The sequence below is a fragment of the Garra rufa genome, chromosome 6 (assembly GCF_049309525.1).
Source record: "Garra rufa chromosome 6, GarRuf1.0, whole genome shotgun sequence".
Taxonomy (NCBI): domain Eukaryota; kingdom Metazoa; phylum Chordata; class Actinopteri; order Cypriniformes; family Cyprinidae; genus Garra; species Garra rufa.
The window spans coordinates 46,933,159-46,954,655 of NC_133366.1; the positions used below are offsets into that span (position 1 = coordinate 46,933,159).

The 21,497-nt window shown below is 34.6% G+C and overlaps 1 protein-coding gene across 2 annotated transcripts in view; it reads right to left on the reverse strand.

Annotated features, from left to right (window-relative positions):
- Positions 1–6,365: 6,365 nt before the first annotated feature.
- Positions 6,366–21,497, reverse strand: part of mad1l1 (mitotic arrest deficient 1 like 1) — a 102,322-nt gene continuing 87,190 nt past the window's right edge. For both annotated transcript variants that reach the window (XM_073842928.1, XM_073842929.1), the window contains exon 18: positions 6,366–6,895. In XM_073842928.1, coding sequence (XP_073699029.1) covers positions 6,734–6,895 — 162 coding nt within the window. In that variant the 3' untranslated portion in view covers positions 6,366–6,733. The remainder of the gene's footprint in view (positions 6,896–21,497) is intronic.

Consider the following 21,497-nt stretch of genomic DNA (forward strand, 5'->3'; position numbering starts at 1 on the left):
GTCTGATTGGTTATAAGACTCAACGCTGCACAAAACGTAACTAAATGCACTAAATGTAATTCTGCGAATTGACACTTTTCATTAATTTTCGCATTTCAAATCGCAACAGCTATAATAAGTTGTTTAATTTTGCAGGGGCATTTTTTACCCATTTGTCTTAAATTTATAGGGCATTTTTTGCCACAAGGGGTCATCCCAGATAGCACAGGTACATCTAAAAGATGTCTGTTAAAGATCACTTGATCTGGAAAGCATCTGCTTTGTACAAACATCTGACAGACGTCTGTAAGATGTCAGTTTTACATACATTCTAAATCATAAACATCTTAAAGACATCTAATAGAAGTCTATTTGACATCTGACAGGAAACGTAATATAGACACATTGCAGATAAGCAAACAATCTAAAAAAATATATATAAGAATAAAAAATACGTCTTGCAGATGTACATGTGCTATCAGGGATTCATTTCCAACCCTGACTGAAATCATGCAACATTTAATGCCATAACTTCATGAATTTAAGACATTCTACTCTGATTTAAGATTATGATTTTTACAGCCTTAAAAGGGTCATCGGATGCCCATTTACCGCAAGTTCATATGATTCTTTAGAGTCGTAATGAAAAGTCTAATATACTTTGGTTAAAATTTCTAAAAAAACCCACACCCTTTTACCTTGTCAAAATCAGCTCTGCAAAAAATCAACTAATTTGCATGGTCCTTTAAATGCTAATGAGCTCTGCTCGCCCCGCCCTTCTCTGCTGTGGGTTTATGAGCCGTAATGTTTACTTTAGCTGTGTTTAGCGGCGAAACTTGCCAACAGCACATTATTAAGAAAGGTCACTTGCAAAGATGCATAAAAAACCCTTATACTCAATTCTGCTGTGGGTAAAGCTGCATCAGGAACGATTCACACGAACTAGACGTATATGTAGATCGGGATCGGCGTTTTCCTTTTAACAACAAAAGTAACGTTATCCTCTGCCTTTTTAGCATCTCAGATGTCGGGAGTAAATGACGACTGCTACGTTCAATATTACATCCAACAACAGAACACCTCAATCGCTCAATCTGAGACATTCTTGTCTTCTCCTGCACCTGAGTCACACAACGGCTCAGTGAGGGCGGGTCTAAGGTAAGGCGCTCATGTCAATCAACTATCGTGGGGAGTGGCCTCTGTTTGTGTGATTTTAAAAAATGAATATTACTTATAAAGATTAAAAAAATACCATTGGGTGGATTTTTATCATTGTAGGGTGGTTGTTTACACAAACTGCCAACACACATTAATGTTCAAACAACATGTAAAAGATAGCTTTGCATCTGATGACCCCTTTAATTTGTGGAAGGGTGATTAGGACCTTTTAAGACCTCTTTAGAACATGCAGAAACCCTCAATACAGTATGGTCTGAAGGGTTTACAGGTGCTCCGTTGTGCGCCATGCCTAATACCGCTCTCTAGCTATCGCTATATTCAAAATAAAGCATACCTAATTGCTAAAATGAAGCATTTCATCCAAATTTTTGTAAGAATACCCTCACTAATCGCTGCAAAAGTATATAATTTTATTATTTTAATCTACATCAACTGCCTAGAACTGATTCCTTTAAGCTTGCCAAGCTATTGCCAGCATAAAATCCTCACACAAAGACAGTCTGTCTGTTAATAAATGACAGTAGACCTGAGGGAAAAGAGAAATGAACAGTAAGTGCAGAACAAAAGATTTAAAGAATGAGCTGGAATAATGGAGAGATTTGCAGTGTAATGGCTCATTTTCACAGTAGTATTTGGATTCATCTTTGAAAGTAGCATCTGTGCGGACAAACTCAATCATGCTGTATTAGTATAACAAAAGTTATGTAATGACCAAAAAAGAAAAAAAAAAAATCTTCAAGGTCACCGTACTTTGTCTTTGGTCTCATTAATCTTTTATTTGTTCCAGAGATTATAGTTTTGGCTGAGGGCACAATATCATCGGGTTATATTTTATGTATATTTAATACCGTATATCAGAGCGCTGCCTTTGTACTTTGAACTGAATTGCCTAGCAATTTTTATGGCTGTTGATGTTTAAATAAATAATATTTTATATAAACAATAATAGTATTTAATAGTAGTATTTCGTATTGAGAAACGATGTGTGTTCATGATAGTGATTTTTGTTACATTATTCCGCCATTAGATGGCGACAGAGACCGTTTTTATGAGTGAGTCAGCAGTAAAGACTTTTATATTAAAATAGACTGGAAGGGCTTGTAAAGCCAAGAAATACACAGAGCAGCACTGTACATTGGAAATCACCCTTAACAGATGAAAGGATAAAACGACAAAGATATCGCTCTCCTTTGCGGACATTCAAACTAATGTTTTAATTGTGAATATGAGACTGAGCTAAAGAATGAATGCTGTATCAGATGCAGGTAATCACACTTGTTCAGTCCACCTCTCTCTAATAATACAGTGAGCTTTTAATACAGTAATAAAATACTGTACTGCTTTCAATGAAGAAACTCAGTGTTCCTTTGTAACAGAGGCTTGGGTTCAGCTGTTAAACTGAGATTTTGAATCGGAAAGTAGTTCTGCACAAAAGTAGGTTTTTAAAGACACTCCATTGTTGTTTCTTATGTATCTACACCCTTGTGCTGTCAAACTGTTGTACTGTATAAATGCAATATCACACTCGTAGACATGCGATATAGCTGTATATACGACCGAATCACAATATATATTTATATTATTTAATATTTCTATTAAATAACAGTTTAAGGAGAAATCCATTTTGGTAGTTACACTACAAAATATCCAACAAGCAGGGGCTAACTGACTTATGTACAATTTATATATGACTACAAAAAAAAAACAATTTCAAGCCTTTACATTTCAAAGATCATGAGAAACACACTGATCCAAACTTTCGGCAGTCTTAAAAGACATACGATAATATTACGGATGTGGTAAAGATTCCTTTAGAAACCTCTAACCTCATTTCATTGGATAATCTTTGAATCGGACGGAGCATGATTCGGTACAGTCAGACAATAAAGCCCTGCAGCAGAGAAAGTGAAGGAAATGGTAAACAGATCAAAAGGAATGACAGGAAGGCAGCAAAATGAAGGATGAAGAAAATTCCTTCTGGGGCTCTGTAATCTTTTTAGGGTGCCTCTAACACCGCTTCAAACCTCTTCTGGAACATGGTGAACCGCCACGATTGGCTAGCCGAGCTTATGAGAGCTAATGTGATTGTGGCCTAGTGATATCTAACGTTACTTTGTGTGTATGTTGGGCGAGATAGAGATTGAAAAAAAGGGGTTGAGTGTGCAGGATTTATGGCTGCTAATATAATCACAAGTACTGTTATCTAGTTGTAGGACATTTTCTGTAAGCCTAAGAGGAATCAAATACAGCAAAAGCCTCTACCCACTATTATCTAGGAAGATAAGTGAGATCCAAACGCAAACAGGCAGACTTTCTAGTCACTGCATTAATCTTTATTTTACCAAAAGCCTATTCTCACTTTCCAAGTCGCACTAGTTAAAAATACCCTACCGCAGCAAGCCTGTTCAAATCATCCACTTATCACACACACAGTTTGAGTGACAGGGGTTGCGTCTATCGAGAGACCCCGTCCCTGTCTGCTTCAATGCTCATTTCTGTGGCAATGCAAGAGGGAGCGACCCAGCATGACACTCACTCTAGTTTCAAATGCCATGGCAAACTAAGAACAGATAAGGCACACAATAGAGAGATATCGCAAGGCTCATCGGTGCAACCACTAAACCTCTATGAGGAAACACACGGATGCTTTGACAGATGGACAATTTTCCCAGCATGGGAGACCACATGTTGGGGAACGGTTTGTGACCTGCTTTTGGATCTCAAAAGATAATTAGCAGGGCATAAATGTTGACATACACGGCAGTACAATACTAAGGATTGGAACACATTATGCCGCACATGTTTTTGTATGCAAAACCGGATTTCATTTTCATGTTTTTGCAAAAAAGGTTGTACTTCTTGGCACCTACATATAAAAACAAATTGTAAAAAATACAGTGACCCTAAAACAATCCTGACACTTAAAAATGCATATAAATTCATATAAAACTAAGCGAAAAATTGTTCAAAAAAATTAATTATTTTTTTGCTTAAAAACTGCTCATTTGTAATAATGACATAGTCTCTTTTAGATTTCTATACTTGGGAGTTTATAGATTCCTTTTCCTTCAGTACTTTATTCTTTACTCTCCATAAATAATACCATTAAATACACTACCAATCAAAAGTTATTGAACAGTATGATTTAATGTTTTTTAAAGAAGTCTCTTCTGCTCATCAAGCCTGCATTTATTTGATCCGAAGTACAGCAAAACAGTAAAATTTTAAAATATTTTTACTATTTAAAATAACTGCTTTCTATTTGAATATATTTTAAAATGTAATTTATTCCTGTGATCAAAACTACATTTCAGCATTATTACTCCAGTCTTTTGTGTCACATGATCCTTCAGAAATCAATCAATATGCTGATTTGCTGTTCAAGATTTTATTTTTTTGATCAATATTTAAAACAGTTGAGTACATTTTTTTTTCAGGATTCTTTGATGAATAGAAAGATCCTTCTTTGGTAAGAAATTACAGAAAGTAATACTTTTATTTATCAAGGGTGCTTTAAAATGATCAAAAATGATGATAAAGACAACTAAAATGTTACAAAAGATTTTCATTTCAGATAAATGCTGTCCTTCTGAACTTTCATTTCATCAAAAAAACCTGAAAAAAATTCTACTCAGCTGTTTTCAACATAATAAATTATTAGAATGAGTTCTGAAGGATTATGTGACTGGAGTAATGATGCTAAAAATTCAGCTTTAAAGTTACCAGAATAAATTACATTTTAAAATAAATTCAAATAGAAAACAGTTATTTTGAAATAGTAAAAATATTTCAACATTTGACTGTTTTTGCTGTACTTGGATGAAATAAATGCAGGCTTGGTGAGCAGAAGAGACTTATTTAAAAACCTTACTGTTCAAAAACTTTTGACTGGTCGTGTATGCGTTTTAGTTTAAGTTTAACATTTAATGTTTACTGTAAGTCTTTGGAGTACCAAATAAATCAGAGACAAATACTTGAGAAAAAGAAAAAGAAAAATGTTAAAAAAGACAATGACATAAATATCACAAATTAATAATCTAACACCATTCACCACTGAATATAAACATCTGGCTTTTTAATCAAAGACAATGGCAGCTTATTTATCCAGAAGTTCATATGTTTTTTTGCAGCGTCGTTGTTTGGTCTAAAGCTTCTCTAATATTCATTATTTATCCATTTACAGCTCCTCATTAGCATATATAGCCTTTTCCACCCCAAAGCTATGAATTATATAACGACCGTTCATGAAAAACAAAAATGTTCATAAATAACCAATGAGAGGCCACCTTATTCGACTCCAGATGATAAATGGTAAAATGAATAAAATATAAAAATGTGTGATGAGAGAGGATATGGGTATCATAGAAGTAAAGGGGATTTAGGGATTTTAAGGCCAAAGATGCTCGATCCAATGAATTGTTAAACAAACGATATTAAATAAAGAACCAAAAGAGTAAGAGAAAGTGCGAAAACAACAGGGGCGAAAAGTGACAGGACGAGAGCAGAGCCAGCTTGAGAGTGTGTGCATAGTAGCTATTTTTCTGAATTTAATTTGCCAGCCAAAGACTGAGTTTGCATATAATAGGAAGAGCTAACAGCCGGGACATTGCATCCGCAATGTATTCTCTGGCATGAGAAGAAAACAGAGATACTGGCAAAGCCCTCTGCGCACTACCTGAAATCACGGATGCAGGATGAGGGCAACATTCTTTGCTAATTGCTTTGGCACAGTGGCACTTTGCATTGCTAGAGCGACAGATTTGAAACAAAATTCATCTGAAAGCAGTATGACTCATATCAGATTAAACTTAATGTGTGGAGGATATGAAACTGTAGCAGTTTATGTGGCATTCAAATAAAGACGATAGAAATAAATAAAGAAAAAAAAGTAATAATTGCTGCCAGCTAAAACGACCAGGGAATTTAAATACTCCCACATCCACTAGGATTTGGTGCCAAATTGTACAAAGCAAATGTTTAAAAGACATAAAACTTGCATCTGAGCTCCCAGGCAGCTATTGTGGTTTCAATGGGGATATTAGTTTATCTTCATTTCAATGGAGAATTGATAACAATAATCACTGGGTTATTTGAGCTGTTTGAAGTAAAACACAATACAAGAGCTCAAACTGAATCATTATTCACTTGAACACCGAGAATGCTTTGAAATCTGTTAGATCCCAATACAAATAATAGACTGAAAACTTTAATACATCTTTATTTTTTTCCCTCAATACAGGCAAATAAACTGACATGAAAATTGAGGTTTTTAAAAATCGGACTGCACATCTTAAGGTTTCTCTTGTATACATGCTAATTGCTTTCTTAAACAAAAATATGGGTTTAAAGCATTAAAAGAAAAATACACAGTAATCACTATACTACTCAAACGTGGCCACATAGACTCACGTTTTGATGCCCATGAAATAAGAAATGCTTTATCTGTAAAAAAAAAAAAAAAAAAGAAACGATCAACTTATCACACCCAGGAGCTCTGTAGATGTCAGTGCCTTGCTGTGTGTGAGTGAGTGTGAGAGTTTCCTGAACACTGTGTGGTCGAGCAGTGATGGGTAAATCAGGTGACAGTCTGGCGGCTGAACAGCTCAATGGTGACTGCGCTGAGGAACACTGGGATGCTCTTCTGATGGAAGAGATGCAGATCTACCAGTCCAGTTAGAGTGCGGGAAAAATCTGTTTCCAACAGCTGCATGCTGCCGCTGCCCACTGGACCAGAAGACTGGAGAGAGAGAGAGAGAGAGAGAGAGAGAGAGAGAGACAGGGGAGAGAGGTGTCTGTTTAAACATTTGTAACATGACAACAGACTACAAACAAATCAAAGTAGCAAGCGCCAAACACAAACTTCAACTGCAGAGGTAAAGTAACAAACAAAAGTTAAACTAACAGAAAGTTAACAAGTATAAGGCAAAGAAAACAGTCGAACAAACTACTACCAGTGACCAGTTACTTTTTAGTACTACTAACAGGAACTAAGTAATAAAAGTCATTAAAACTGATTAACTAAACATTCAATTCAAACATTCAGGTTTATGTCAAGCTGTGCGGAATAAGCTCATGTAAGTGACAGATAAACAAACAAATTGCTACTCTACGACTAGTTAAAAACTACTAACAGGAACTAAGTAATAAAAGTCATTAAAACTGATTAACTAAACATTCAAGTCAAACAACTTTCAGGTTTATGTCAAGCTGTGTAGAATAAGCTCTTAGTAAGTGACAGACAAACAAACAAACAAATACTCTATACCTAGTTAAAAAGTCATTCAATTACTATCAGGAACCAATTAACAAAATTCACTATACTAAATAACTCACAAACTACTAACAAATATTCTCCAAGTCAAATGTTTTTTTATTGTCAAGCTGTCAGTAATAATAAATTATACAGATAAAATAAACTAATTAACTAGCTGGCACTCCATATAGTTAAAAAAAAGAAACCAAGTAACAGAAGTCTAAGGCCGCGATCACACTGAACGCGTCTTTTAGTTCTAAAAACGCGATGGCGCACAGCACTGCCTTTTTTTTTGGTGACTTTTAAAAAAAGGCAGTGTTCTGCCATTGTTTTATGTTGCTAGGCAACGACCAAAACAGCTGTCCTGTCAGTCAAATCAAAGGATTATAGTGCCAGCGCTCAAAAATCTTTGGTTTTTGCTGTTAATTAAACTGTCATATTAGCAGAAACCCTAAAAAATACAGCTCCGGGTTACCCACGACAGACACCAAAGGTTTCTCCTCCATTTCTTGCAGTCTCCGGACTTTTTAAGCAACAGTAAACTTTCGTCACCACAACAGAAGGCCCGCCTCTCCATTCATTCGATTGGACAATGGAAAAAACGCGAATGACGTCGGGCGTTTTTCCGTTCAGAGTTGCTTTTTTTTTCAACTTCAGGCGCTCAGAGCGCTTCTGCAAAAACGCGAGGCGCCCGGGGCGCATAAGCAGCGCGCAGAACGCTCACTGCCAACAGAAAACCATTCAAAAAAGGCGCCTCTCACTGCAAAAACGCGTTCGGTGTGATCGCGGCCTAATACATTACTTTATATAAACTAATACTCACTAACTACTGACAAATATTCTCCAAGTCAAATGCTTTTATGTCAAGGTTCTAAGTAAGTGACAGACACAAACCAATTAACTAGCTGGTACCACATAGTTAAAAAATAAGGGAAATAAGTAAGAGAAATTACTAAAACCAACACTTACTAAGTCAAACAATGATTAGGCAATGATAAGCTAACTAAGAAAAGAGATAAACCAACAAAGTACTTTATGGCTGGTTTAAAAACTAAGTCACTAACTAACTATTAACAGAAACTAAGTAACACTTATACTAACATTCATCAAGTCAGGCACTGTTTGGGTTTATGTCAAACTTTGAATAATGATATGCCCTTAGTCATGGGCGACATTTGACTCTTGAGTCAGGGGGGGCAAGAAAAAAAAATCAGATGTAAGCATTAAAACAGTGCCCTACGGTATTGCAGCACATCAAAGCAGTCAATTAAAGCGCTGCACTTCAGCCCGTGCCGATGGGCCCTGACTTTTTTTTACACCCCAGGGCTACGGCTTCGGGCCAATTTTCACGTCATAGTTCAGACCGGGCCGGCATCGGGCCTGTTTTAGGCTTCTCCTTATTTTCATAATTTAGACATCCATCAATTATGGTGAAGAAAAAAAATGCCGCGCTGGTGGAAACAACACGAAACTTCACTTTCGCTTTCACTTTTGAGACCGACTCAGACACCGTTTAGTGTGCCTTAGCGCAGCTGAATCCGCGTTCAAGCGCACACAATAGGCTAAAACTCGCCCCAAGCACCGGCAAAAATAAATAACAATGAATGTGTCGAGGAAAGAGTAAGGACATAAATGAATTATTTATTAATTAATTTGTGTATTCTGAGTCAGTGTCGCAAAGATCCTGACTCGCAATCTCCTTTTTGGACGCGCCTTTAGAGAGAAATTCATCTTTACGGATTACATGAAAGAGTTTGTGCTTTTGATTTGTTTTATTTCGTTAAGTAATAATTTAAAGCTTTCTATAAATGTATGTATTATGTCTGTGAGGCATGCATTTCGCTTAATTTTGTTAAGCACTCCTGTTCAAGAACCAGACGGCAGAAAGCCATATAATATATATTTAACGAATAAAAAATGCTCCAAGCGTTTTTCTAAATTAGCTAAATAAAAAACGAAACTAAATATAAACATTTTGCCATTACATACAAAACTGAACTATTTTATAGCTGAAACAGTAAGTTGTTTTGGGAGAAGGGGAAAATATATTTTTATCCCGTCTATTGCTTCACCGTTATTTCGAGAATAAACCCAGCGTAAATATGCAAATGTCACTCCCAAAACATATCAGCTTGCATGTGCCGAAAAACGAAAGTTTCATACAAATTCTAAATGGATTATAGCCTGGAAAGTGCAAAGCACGCTCCCCTTATTATCACTAAAAGTTCATAGAGATCTCACAAAATTCTGTTATAATTAATAAAGCTCTCTAAACTACACAATTAATATTTTATTTACATCGCGTCTACACTCATAAGATGATTCACGAGCGCACAAAACGGCACTTAATAAAAACCGATCAGGCGCTTTCAGCAGTGAGTGAATTCTGACAAGTGTTTCTAATTGTTCGGAAACAACAGATATGTCTGTGATTGGCTACATTGCTCAACGCTGCAAAAACACGTCGGATAGTTTGCCAGATCTTCAATTGCTTTGCTTTCGTTTGAGGGTTATATAGCACCGTCTAGTTCCCAAGTACAACCGAGCCTAAGCTTGGCTAAAGCAGTTGCAGCGGGGCTGTCAAGGATTCCATGACTAACCACAGGGGGGGCAACTGCCCCCCCTTGCCCCCCCCCTAATGTCGCCCATGCCCTTAGTAATAAACAGATAAAAAAAACAACAACTAAAAGCAACTCCTAACTAGCTATATTAACAAAGAAATCAGTCAATAATGGGAACTAAGCAAGGAAAGTCACTAAAACCAACTAACCTACTAATCAACATTCCCCAAGTCAAACATTGGTTTTTTGTCAAGCTGCAAGTAAGGAAAATCTCTGAATAAGTGATAGACACAATAAACTAATTAACTAGCTGGTACTCCATAGTTAAAAACAGAAACTAAGTAACAGAAGTCACTAACTAAGTGTCAAACAACTTTTAGGTAATAATAACCTCTGACTAAGAAACAAACAAACCAACAAACTACTTTATGACTAGTTAAAAAAGTTAATAGTCACTAACTAACAGAAACTAAGTAACAAAAGTCAAACCTGAAGTCAAACACTGTTTGGGTTTATATCAAGCTGTGAGTAATATGCTCTTAGTGAGAAATAGAAACAAATCAACCAAATGCTACTCCGAACTAGTAATATTAACAAAGAAATCAGCCAATAACAGGAACTAAGCAACCAAAGTCACTAAAACCAACTAATCAACATTCACCAAGTCAAACATTGTTTGGTTTTTGTCAAGCAGCAAGTAAGGAAAATCTTTGAGCAAGTGACAGACACAATAAACCAATTAACTAGCTGGTACTCCATAGTTAAAACCAGAAACTAAGTAACAGAAGTCACTAAAACTAACTTACACTCACCAAGTCAAACAACATTTAGGTAATGGCCTCTGACTAAGCAATAAACATACAAACCAACAAACTACTTTATGACTAGTTAAAAAAAAACTAAGTCACTAACTAACAGCTAACAAGAATAAGTAATGTCTACAGTCATTAAAAACTAACTAACATTCACCAAGTCAATAATTGTTTGGGTTCATGTCAAGCTATAATGATCAGCTTAATATGATAATGATAACAAAAGTCACTAAATAAACTAACCAACTAGTCAAATACTGTTTAGGTTTTGTCAAGCTGTGAGTAATGAAAATCTCTGAGTAAGCGGTAGACACAATAAACCAACTAACTAGCTGGTACTCCATAGTTAAAACCAGAAACTAAGTAACAGAAGTCACTAAAACTAACTTACACTCACCAAGTCAAACAACGTTTAGGTAATGGCCCCTGATTAAGCAATAAACAAACCAACAAACTTTATGCATAGATAAAAACAAAAAACGAGTCACTAACTAACTACTAACAGGAACTAAGTAACGTCTGAAGTCACTAAAAAATTTAACCAACCAGTCAAACTGTTTAGTTTTTGTCAAGCTGCGAGTGAAGAAAGTGGTAGACACAAAAATGTTGTTTCCCTGTGTATATGAGCTAACTAACTAGCTAAACAACTAATAAATGGCTTAGATAGAGTAACAAAAGTCACTAACATTTACTAAAAATAAAACACTGTTTGAGTTTACTTATGTCAGGCACTGAGTTATATTATCCTTTCTAATATGAAGCCAAACGCACAATAAAATGTTGTTTCTCTGTGTACACGCATCCCTCAAAAACTTCAAAGAAAAAAGCAGCGAGTCTGTGATTAATTGCTTGCCCAGAGTAGAACCAAGAGGGAGCAAACACAAAATGAGGGCATCAATGCACAATGGTGCTTCCCATGTCAAATCTTTTTAAGTCTGACCTCCATAAGGAGAAGTTAGCATCAAATATATTTTACATTTAGAGGGCTCGAGAAAAGAGGGCTCTCATAAAGATTTATTCTTTCGCAGTTTTTATGTGATTTATGAAGCACCGTAATAGCATTCCTGAAGCACCCCCTCGACACCAGACCTTCTAATACCTGTCCCAGCAAACCGGGCGCGTATGAAAATGCCTCTCCTTTGTCTCCAACTTGGTTTTGTTTTCTATTTTCCCAGATTACATTTTAATAAAAGGTCAGCTGGTATTTTTTCCACTCTGTTTTGAGAGGGAGTTATTCAGATTGTGACCTTATCAATGTGTTTTTGTATTGCCACCGCCACAAAAGGGTGTTATGAACAATATTTGACCTTTTGGCTAACAAGTTTGTGTTGATGTTAAAACCTTCCCTCAAGTCCACATGAGAGAAGAGAAAGGACAGAGAGACACTAGAATAAAATGAGAAGAAAAAACGATATAGTGGAGCAATACAGACAACGGTAGAAGTTTTCAAATTAGTATAGCTTCTATTGCTTCTCCTTCATCTTTCCTCCATTCTCCATGGATGTCTAATTATTCTGCCGTTCTCAACACTGTCAAGCTAGGATCCATCAAGCTCATGTAACTTCATGTAATGGCATCTCCTGCTGAGCTTTCTTTCCTGAGGATCAACTCCATCCATCTCATTTCCTCACTTCTAAGAGTTTGTAAAACGCAGCGTTTGGACTGAAAGGGTGTGAAGTGAATAATTACAACATTTTGCGTTTGACCCAAACAGCTGTTTTCTCTCGAAGGATGTAAAAAGCAATGCATAATAACAGTTTTTGCTGAATTGTAGTTAGAGAGAGAGGGGGAGAGAAATACAGACAGTGAGGGAAAAAGAAAAATATGCTTGCCTAGACTTTGCTCAAGATGCATTACAGTACATGGAGTGACACCTGTAATGACTCAGCCTTCAGGAGCTTCCAGGGACTTACACTGTAACAGCCTATATATCTCCTGACAAATCCAGAGAGAATCATGCACACCACGAACCACCACCAGCACAAATACCAAATAAATACACAGCCAAGGAAGTAAAAACGGCTGGTCCCGGGAGGAGATTTTACAATATACATTCTGTCTGAAGCTATCAATCCACACACTCACGCTGAAGTACTTTCCTGCACTACAGCAGGACAAAAAAATATATACCTCATATTACCATTCAAAAATTTGGCATCAGTAATATGTACTGTCAAAAGTGACAGTAAAGACTTTTATAAATGTTACAACAGAATTACATTTCAAATAAATGCTGTTCTTCTGAACTTTCTATTGATCAGAGAACCCGGAGTGTTTTCCACAAAAATATTAAAGGATAACTATTGCCAAAATGCAACCTGGGCTGTTTTTTTTTTTTTTTACTGTAAACGAGACAAACATATATCTAAAAGCATAATTACGACAAACGAGCCGTTTTTGAGATTGACCGTGATTTCGTTTTGTTTTCAATGGCCGGTGAATGGGAATACAAGAGGCATAAATTTGAGCGCATCAAAATCAATATTTTCACAATACTAAGAAGGCTCGACACACCATGAAACTTTGCTCGAAGTATCGTCTGGGTCTCTACTCATGAACTCGAGCACTGAGAACATTGTTTGTGTACACAGAGTTTACTAAAAAGAAAGGTTTTGAACAACTCACTTACACTGTTTGGGTTTCCGCTCGCGGCCGTCTTGCCAGTCAATGCGAGGATGGATAGCTCCTAAAGCATATTTCCATATAAATGCACGGCTAATTCGTTGTTTTGTCGCAAGTGAAAAACAATATTAACCTTCTAGTTGTAAAAAGAGCCTCATATAAGCCTAATATTTCATCCTATGGAGTCCATTCATTCGCATTCGGAGATCGACACTTCTTGACTGGCAAGACGGCCGCGAGCGGAAACCCAAACAGTGTAAGTGAGTTGTTCAAAATCTTTCTTTTTAGTAAACTCTGTGTACACAAACAATGTTCTCAATGCTCGAGTTCATGTGTAGAGACCCAGGCGATACTTCGAGCAAAGTTTCATGGTGTGTTGAGCCTTCTTAGTTTTGTAAAAATATCGATTTTGATGCGCTCAAATTTATGCCCCTAGTATTCCCATTTACCGGCCACTGACCACAAAACGAAATCACGGTCAATCTAAAAAAACGGCTCGTTTGTCGTAATTATGCTTTTAGATTTATGTTTGTCTCGTTTACAGTAAAAATAACAGCCCAGGTTGCATTTTGGCAATAGTTATCCTTTAATCAGCACAAGTGTTTTTAAAGGAGTAGTTCACTTTCAGAACAAAAATTTACAGATAATGTACTGGCTCCCTTGTCATCCAAGATGTTTATGTCTTTCTTTCTTCAATCGTAAGGAAATTATGTTTTTTGAGGAAAACATTTCAGGATTTCTCTCCATATAAAGGACTTTTATGGTGCCCCCGAGTTTGAACTTCCAAAATGCAGCTTCAAAGGGCTCTAAACGATCACAGCTGAGGAAAGAAGGGTCTTACCTAGCAAAACAATCTGTTATTTTCTAAAAAAAAAAAAAATTACAATTTATATACTTTTTGACCTCAAATGCTCGTCTTGTCTCGCTCTGTGTGTACTCTGTGTAGAGATTAAAAAGTATATAAATTGTAATTGTTTTTAGAAATAACAATCGTTTCACTAGATAACACCCTTCTTCGTTGGCTGGGACCATTTAGAGTCCTTTGAAGCTGCATTTAATCTGCATTTTGGAGGTTTAAACTCAGGGGCACCATAGAAGTCTATTATACGGAGAGAAATACTAAAAAAATTGAAGTCAATTTTAATAATACTTCACAATATCACTGTTTTACTATATTTTTGGAGCAAATAAACAGCCCAATGTGCATAAAAGACACATTTTCATTTTTCTTTTTTTAAATCTTATCAATATTTTGTTGCTGTTGCAAGCCTGAATGACATACAAATACTGGGTAATGGATCTTTGCAACACAAAATCACACAAAAAGACAGTTTCTACCAGTGTAGTACCATTTACAAACAAATGTTAGTGAATAAGTAATATTTTTGATAAAATGGTCAAAAAGACTCAAGAACTCCATTCAACGCCTGACTCTTAGGTCTTTATATAAAGTTATACTGACATTCAGTTGTTGTAACTGCATTACAATTTAAAACAACAAAACTTGACTGTTAAATATATATATAAAAAAGTAGCACAGGTAAGTTGGAAGAACACACAAGTTCTGTGAAAAACAAGTTTGCAACGAGCCAAGAAAGCACGTACACAAACAAATTTCTGATTCAGTCGAATCTTTGAGTCGTCTGTTGGTGCGAGAGCACCCCGCCGAGCTTAAAGAGAGGAAACGGGAAGCTGTCATTGCGTCAAGTGTGAGGCGGAGGTGTGTGAAGAGCAGTAATTGGCTGTTAAATTAGCTTTATCTACTGATTAGGCAGATGTATAATTAGCCAACTGCTCCTTGCTAACGACACATCGTGCTTTACCACATCCATGACATGAGATACAACACATGCACTGCAGATAAAAAGCCACGTTAGCTACTAACATTAGCTACTAAACACTGGATTTGGCATATTTAGACTAGGAAACAAACATTTTAGAAGTACAAAGTGAGCATGAAGACTTATGAAATTAAATGACAAGCCTCAATGTACACTACCAGTCAAAAGTTTTTGAACAGTAAGATGTTTAATGTTTTTTTTTTTTTTTTAAATATTGTTCTGCTCACCAAGACTGCATTTATTTGATAAAAAAAAAAAACAGCAAAAGCATTAATATTGTGAAATATTTGTACTATTTAAAATGACTGCTTTCTATTTGAATATGTTTTAAATTGTAATTTATTTCTGCTGATCAATGCAAAATTTTCAACATCATTACTCCAGTCTTCAGTGTCACATGATCCTTCAGAAATCAAATATGCTGATTTGCTGTTCAAGAAAATGTTGTATTATTATTGTCAATATTTAAAAGACTTGAGTACATTTTCATTAGATTTTTTTGAGGAATAGAAATATCCTAAGATCAGCATTTATCTGAAATAAAAAGCTTTTGTAACATAGTACACTATACCATTCAAAAGCTTAAGAGTCATTGTAAATTTTATTTTTTATTTTGGAAAGAAATTACAGAAATTAATACTTTTTATTTAGCAAGGATGCGTTAAATTGATCAAAAGTGATGATAAAGACATTAATAATATGTGACCCTGGACCACAAAACCAGTCTTAAGTAGCACTAGTATATAAAATTATCGATTTTTGTTATCGATATTAATTAAAGATCATGTTCCATGAGGATATTTTGTAAATTTCCTACTGTACATATCAAAACTTAATTTTATAATAGTAATATACATTGCTAAGAACTTCATTTGGACAACTTTAAAGGTGATTTTCTCAATATTTAGATTTTGCACCCTCAGATTCCAGATTTTCAAATAGTTGAATCTCGACCAAATATCATTGGTTTGTCCTATCCTAACAAACCATACATCAATGGAAACTGTATTTATTCAGCTTTCAGATAATGTATAAACCTCAATTTCCAAATGGCTGGTTTTGTGGTCCAGGGCCACATATTACAAAAGATTTATATTTTAGATAAATGCTTTTCTTCTGAACTTTCTATTCATCAAATAAACCTGACAAAAATTTTACTCAGCTGTTTTCAACATAATACTAATAATTAAATGTTTTTGAGCAGCACATCAGAATCATGTTACTGGAATAATGATACTAAAAATTCAGCTTTGAAATCACAGGAATAAATTATATTTGTAAGTATATTAAAATTGAAAAAGTTATTTTAAATAGTAAAGATATCTCACAATTTTACTGTTTCTGCTGTACTTTGAATCAAATAAATGCAGGCTTGGTGTGCAGAAGAGAAAAATCTTACAGTTCAAAAAAACTTTTGACTGGTAGTGTATGTCACTGTATTAAATACTTTCAAAATATCAAACCAAGCAGCATTTTTTTTTCCCATAAACCCAAGATAAAACTGGTATACCATTTTTAACATTTTAATGTAGTACTTGTAATGATACAATCGCTACTGTAATGATAGTTTTGATATAATACACACACACACACACACACACACACACACACACACACACAGAGAGACACACACACACACACACACACACACACACACACACACACACACACACACACACACACACAGACACACGCGTCACTTTGTGTAGCATTGGACTGCTAGTTACCTCTCTGCCTGTTATAAGACAGAGAGGTTACTAGCAGTCCAAATGCTACACAGCTCTCTGTCACTTTATCATATTTACAAGCTCTATTTGCACTATACTGTTTGCATTTGCACAACTCTGTTTGGTTTGCACTCTCTGCTATATGCCCTTACTTGTATATTGTATTTATTTATTTAGATTATTTGTAAAATTGTATTTATTTGTAATATTAAAATTCTACCTTTTGTATTTAATATGACCTGTTATGCACCAAGGGTCTGAGAGTAACCCAATTTCAATTGTCTGTATGTCCTGTTCATGTGGCACAATTGACAATAAAGCTGACTTTGACTTGACTTTGATACTTGTAATACGACCATAAAGTACTAATGAACTGGTCTTTACATCTCTGTTTTCCCCCAGAAATTGATTCAAAAGAAAAAGGCTGCTGTTTTGACGAGTGCAAGGCAGTTTGTTAGAAAAACAACAGATGTGTTTAGAGGGGAAAAGCTCCACTGGCAACAGATGCAATATATCGTGACTTTCTAAGAAATTCTGAAAATGTGACTAGCAATTGTTTCTTCATTTTGCAGATGCAGCTTTGGTAGTGAAATTTTTGGTGTCCATGAAGACATGCAGACTGTTGATTCAAACTAACTGAGAAAGACCCTACAGGTATAACACTTTTTTTTCATGCACCTGTTATATTTGAGATTTTATGCTTTTGCACTTTTGATTAAGTATTTTTTCAGACTAGTTGAAAGAAAATATCCAAAATACACTTTTAAGTGTTTCTTTTATAGCACTTTATCGATTCGTTGTTGCAGATTTCAATAACACCACATCTTTAAAAGCCGTTTTCTCAAAATTAGATTTTCTCCTGTACTGTGCCAAAAATCTCCACTTTAGTACTAGTACCAAGTTCCATACACTTTACAGTTTTATTCCTATCTATATTTTGAAGTTTTTTAAAAAGGGGTTTGTTCATATATAATGTGAATGGTTTTATACATCATTTTATTCCTAAGAAAAATGTTTTTTTTCTGGCTGTTGTCAGAATTTTCTGATTTACATAGTGATAAAAAGAGCTATTCAAAAGTCTGATGTGTCAACAAATGAATCCAATGAAAGGATTTCTGTTCTAGAAATGTATGCAAATCAGTGCATATTTAATTAGATAACTCATTTGCATATTTAAACATGACATTTCGGAAAACATGTAATGCAAAAACATTTTGTAATTCTTAATGTAATCAATCAACTGCCTAAGTATGGTAATATGTTAACTCTATTCACCTGGGGTGTCTCACCTTGAGTTACAAAATTGTAATTTATTTTTTAGAACCTGCAAGCCCAAAACTAAACTGAACTTGACTAAAACAAATATCTTTAATGTATGGAAAATTAAAGTTTAACAATAACTGCTAATACAATTGGTCCCAAACCAGCTACATTTATTTAAACACAATTTGCCTATTTATTTAATTAATTTATAATAAAAAAAATTGTATTTATCCAGTTCCCATATTTTAGTTATAAGAAATTAGAACCACAAACTTCATCCAAAATTGACATCTAGATAAAATTTGTGTATTAAAAAAAACGTGAGTATAGAAATGTGAATGCAACTATTTTTCCTTGTACTTCTGCCATGAATTTGAAATGTGGAAAGGAAAAATTGGATAAATGGTCCATTGGCGTTCTTGTTAGTGAAACATTTCCGCCCTACAGTATCTAGAGTGAGTGCTTTATGATCTCCTAACTGAGCGAACATCAGCCAAGAAACTGTGGGGAGGACCGCCTCTCCAACTGGAGGAGAGAAGATGTAATTGAATAATCAGAAATATGCAAATGAAAAACAAAAAGGCTTCAATTTAAATGCAGATTTTGACATTTTACCTTGGATGGGAAAAAAAAGACAACAGGATGAGTGGCAGAGTAAATATCAAGACCATTATCAAGGGTTTACTTAGATTATCCAGAACATTAGTGTGTGCATTAAATTGCATTTGAGAGACTGTATTTCGTCACGTTAACTTCCGCCTGTCTGTTCGTCATACACCAACGCTTTATAATTATTAAAGTAAAAAACAACCCACTATGTGAATCTCCTTTGATGTTTGACAAAAAATTACCATCTCCACTGTACATACTGGTATATTTAGGTTTTCTGCTATTTGCTTAGTAGAGCATATAGAAATCAGAGTTACAGTAAAGTAAACACAAGACTTCACACACACCATCTGTGAGAAAACACAAGAACAACCTAAAAACACAGAAAAGAACATCTGTGGGTTAGACTGCAAGACAAAACAGATAGCGTTTCCTCACCAGTTAACTTTCCCAAACTTAATTTATACTTTCAAATGTAACATGAACATAAAACAGCTGGCTGAAATGTCTGAACACAGTGATTTGATTTGAACTTAGTATATGCATCTCATTCTGCACTATTTGTCCTACAGACAAGAATGATAAAAATAGTGCGGCATTAATACCACAAACTGGATTTTCACATGATGGATGATAAAAACAGACGGAAAAAATTGCATATTGTTTAAACTAAAAAAGAGATGCTAGCCATATATAGATAAGCCATGTGAACCAGAACATTGCAAAGTTTTTCTGCGTTTATTTGATCCAAAATACAACAAAAGCAGTAATATTGTGAAATATTTTTACTATTTGAAATAACTTCTTTCTATTTGAATATATTTTAAAATGTATGTTATTCCTGTGATCAAAGCTACATTTTCAGCATCATTACTCCAGACTTCAGTGTCGCATGATTCTTCAGAAATCATTCGAATATGCTGATTTGTTCAAGAAATATTATTATTATTATTATTATTATTATTATTATTATTATCATTATCAATATTTAAACACTCCAAAGATCAGCATTTATCTAAAATAAAAAGCTTTTGTAACATTACACACTATATAATTTTTTTTGGAAAGAAATTGTAGAAATTTATACTTTTATTTAGCAAGGATGCTTTAAATTGATCAAAAGTGATGATAAATACATTTATAATGTTACAAAAGATTTCTATTTTAGATAAATTCATCAAAGAAAGCTAAAAAAAATTCTACTCAGCTGTTTTCAATATAATAAAAATAATAAATGTATTACAAGCAGCCAATCAGAATATTAGAATGATTTCTGAAGGATCATGTGAATGGAGTATTGAAGCTAAAAATTCAGCTTTGAAATCTCAGGGATAAATTATATTTTAAAATATATTCAAATAGAAAACAGTTATTTTAAATAGTAAATATATTTCAGAATTTTACTGTTTTTGCTGTACTTTGGAACAAATAAATGCAGGCTTGGTGAGCAGAAGGGACTTGTTAAAAAAAAAAAAAAAAAACATTAAAAATTGTACTGTCCAAAAACTTTTGACTAACAGTGTATTTTTAATTTTCTTTTTCATCTATGAAACTGTCAGACTGGGTGTTTAAAAATACTTTTTTTTATATGCATCTCTCATTTACTACAGTTGTGAAACATCCTCTTGCCTGAGTGTTTCTGTATCCTCAGTCTACAAATTAAAAAATGTATCAGTACAAAGAGCTTGCCGTCCTTACAAAACCTCATTCCCCATGATACTCCACCACACGCAAACAACTTCTGCTGTCATGACAGGCTAACACGACGGCTGACATGTGCTTTATGAACAGAGAGAGAACTAGAAGGAATAAAAGCAAGCGTCGGTCTGGGAAAGAATGTCACACGGAATAGCACTCAAACTCTGTCAAGAAAGTCTCCCCACTCGACAGTTGTGATGGACAGAGATGATGTCTGCTAGTTTAGGCATTCGATCTTCAATAGACTCTGCAGTCTCTAGAGATCAAATCAAACCCCCATCCGCTCTGTACAATTCATGTTCTCTCTAGAACACAAGAGAGAGCTCACGCATGAACACACATGCACGGCATGCACACGCTTTATGTTTAAAGGAATCTATAAACATGTTCTGCATGAATTACTCTTGACCAGATGTTCGGAGATATTACTGACAGTTTGTCAAATCGTTGCTAAGGTCTGAAATCACACTTGCATAGAGTTTTTCTGCATCAGAAAAGAAAATACAAAAATGAGCAGCTTAGCAGTTCACTATTAAAACTTTACTATTAAAATCAAATGGAATTATCTGACATATGCAAACAGGGTAGAAAACTATCTAGTGTTCTTACCTTTTGACCAATGAATTTCCATAAGGACTTTTGTATCTTAGAGATTCATGAAGAGCAAATGATTGAAAGATTTTATAGTTAAGCATAAAAAAAGAATAAATAAATAATAAATTATATATTTATTACAGAAATGTGAATAAAATCTCTTTACTAATTTTAATACCATTTTAAATTAAAAATAAAAATCTAATCTTTTTTTTCAGGTAGAAATTTATATGAATAAATAAATATTTACTGTAGACATTACAATAATAAATTATATATATATATAACAGAAATGTGAATAAAATCTCTTTACTAATTTTAATACTATTTAAAAAAAAAAAAAAAATTATATATATATA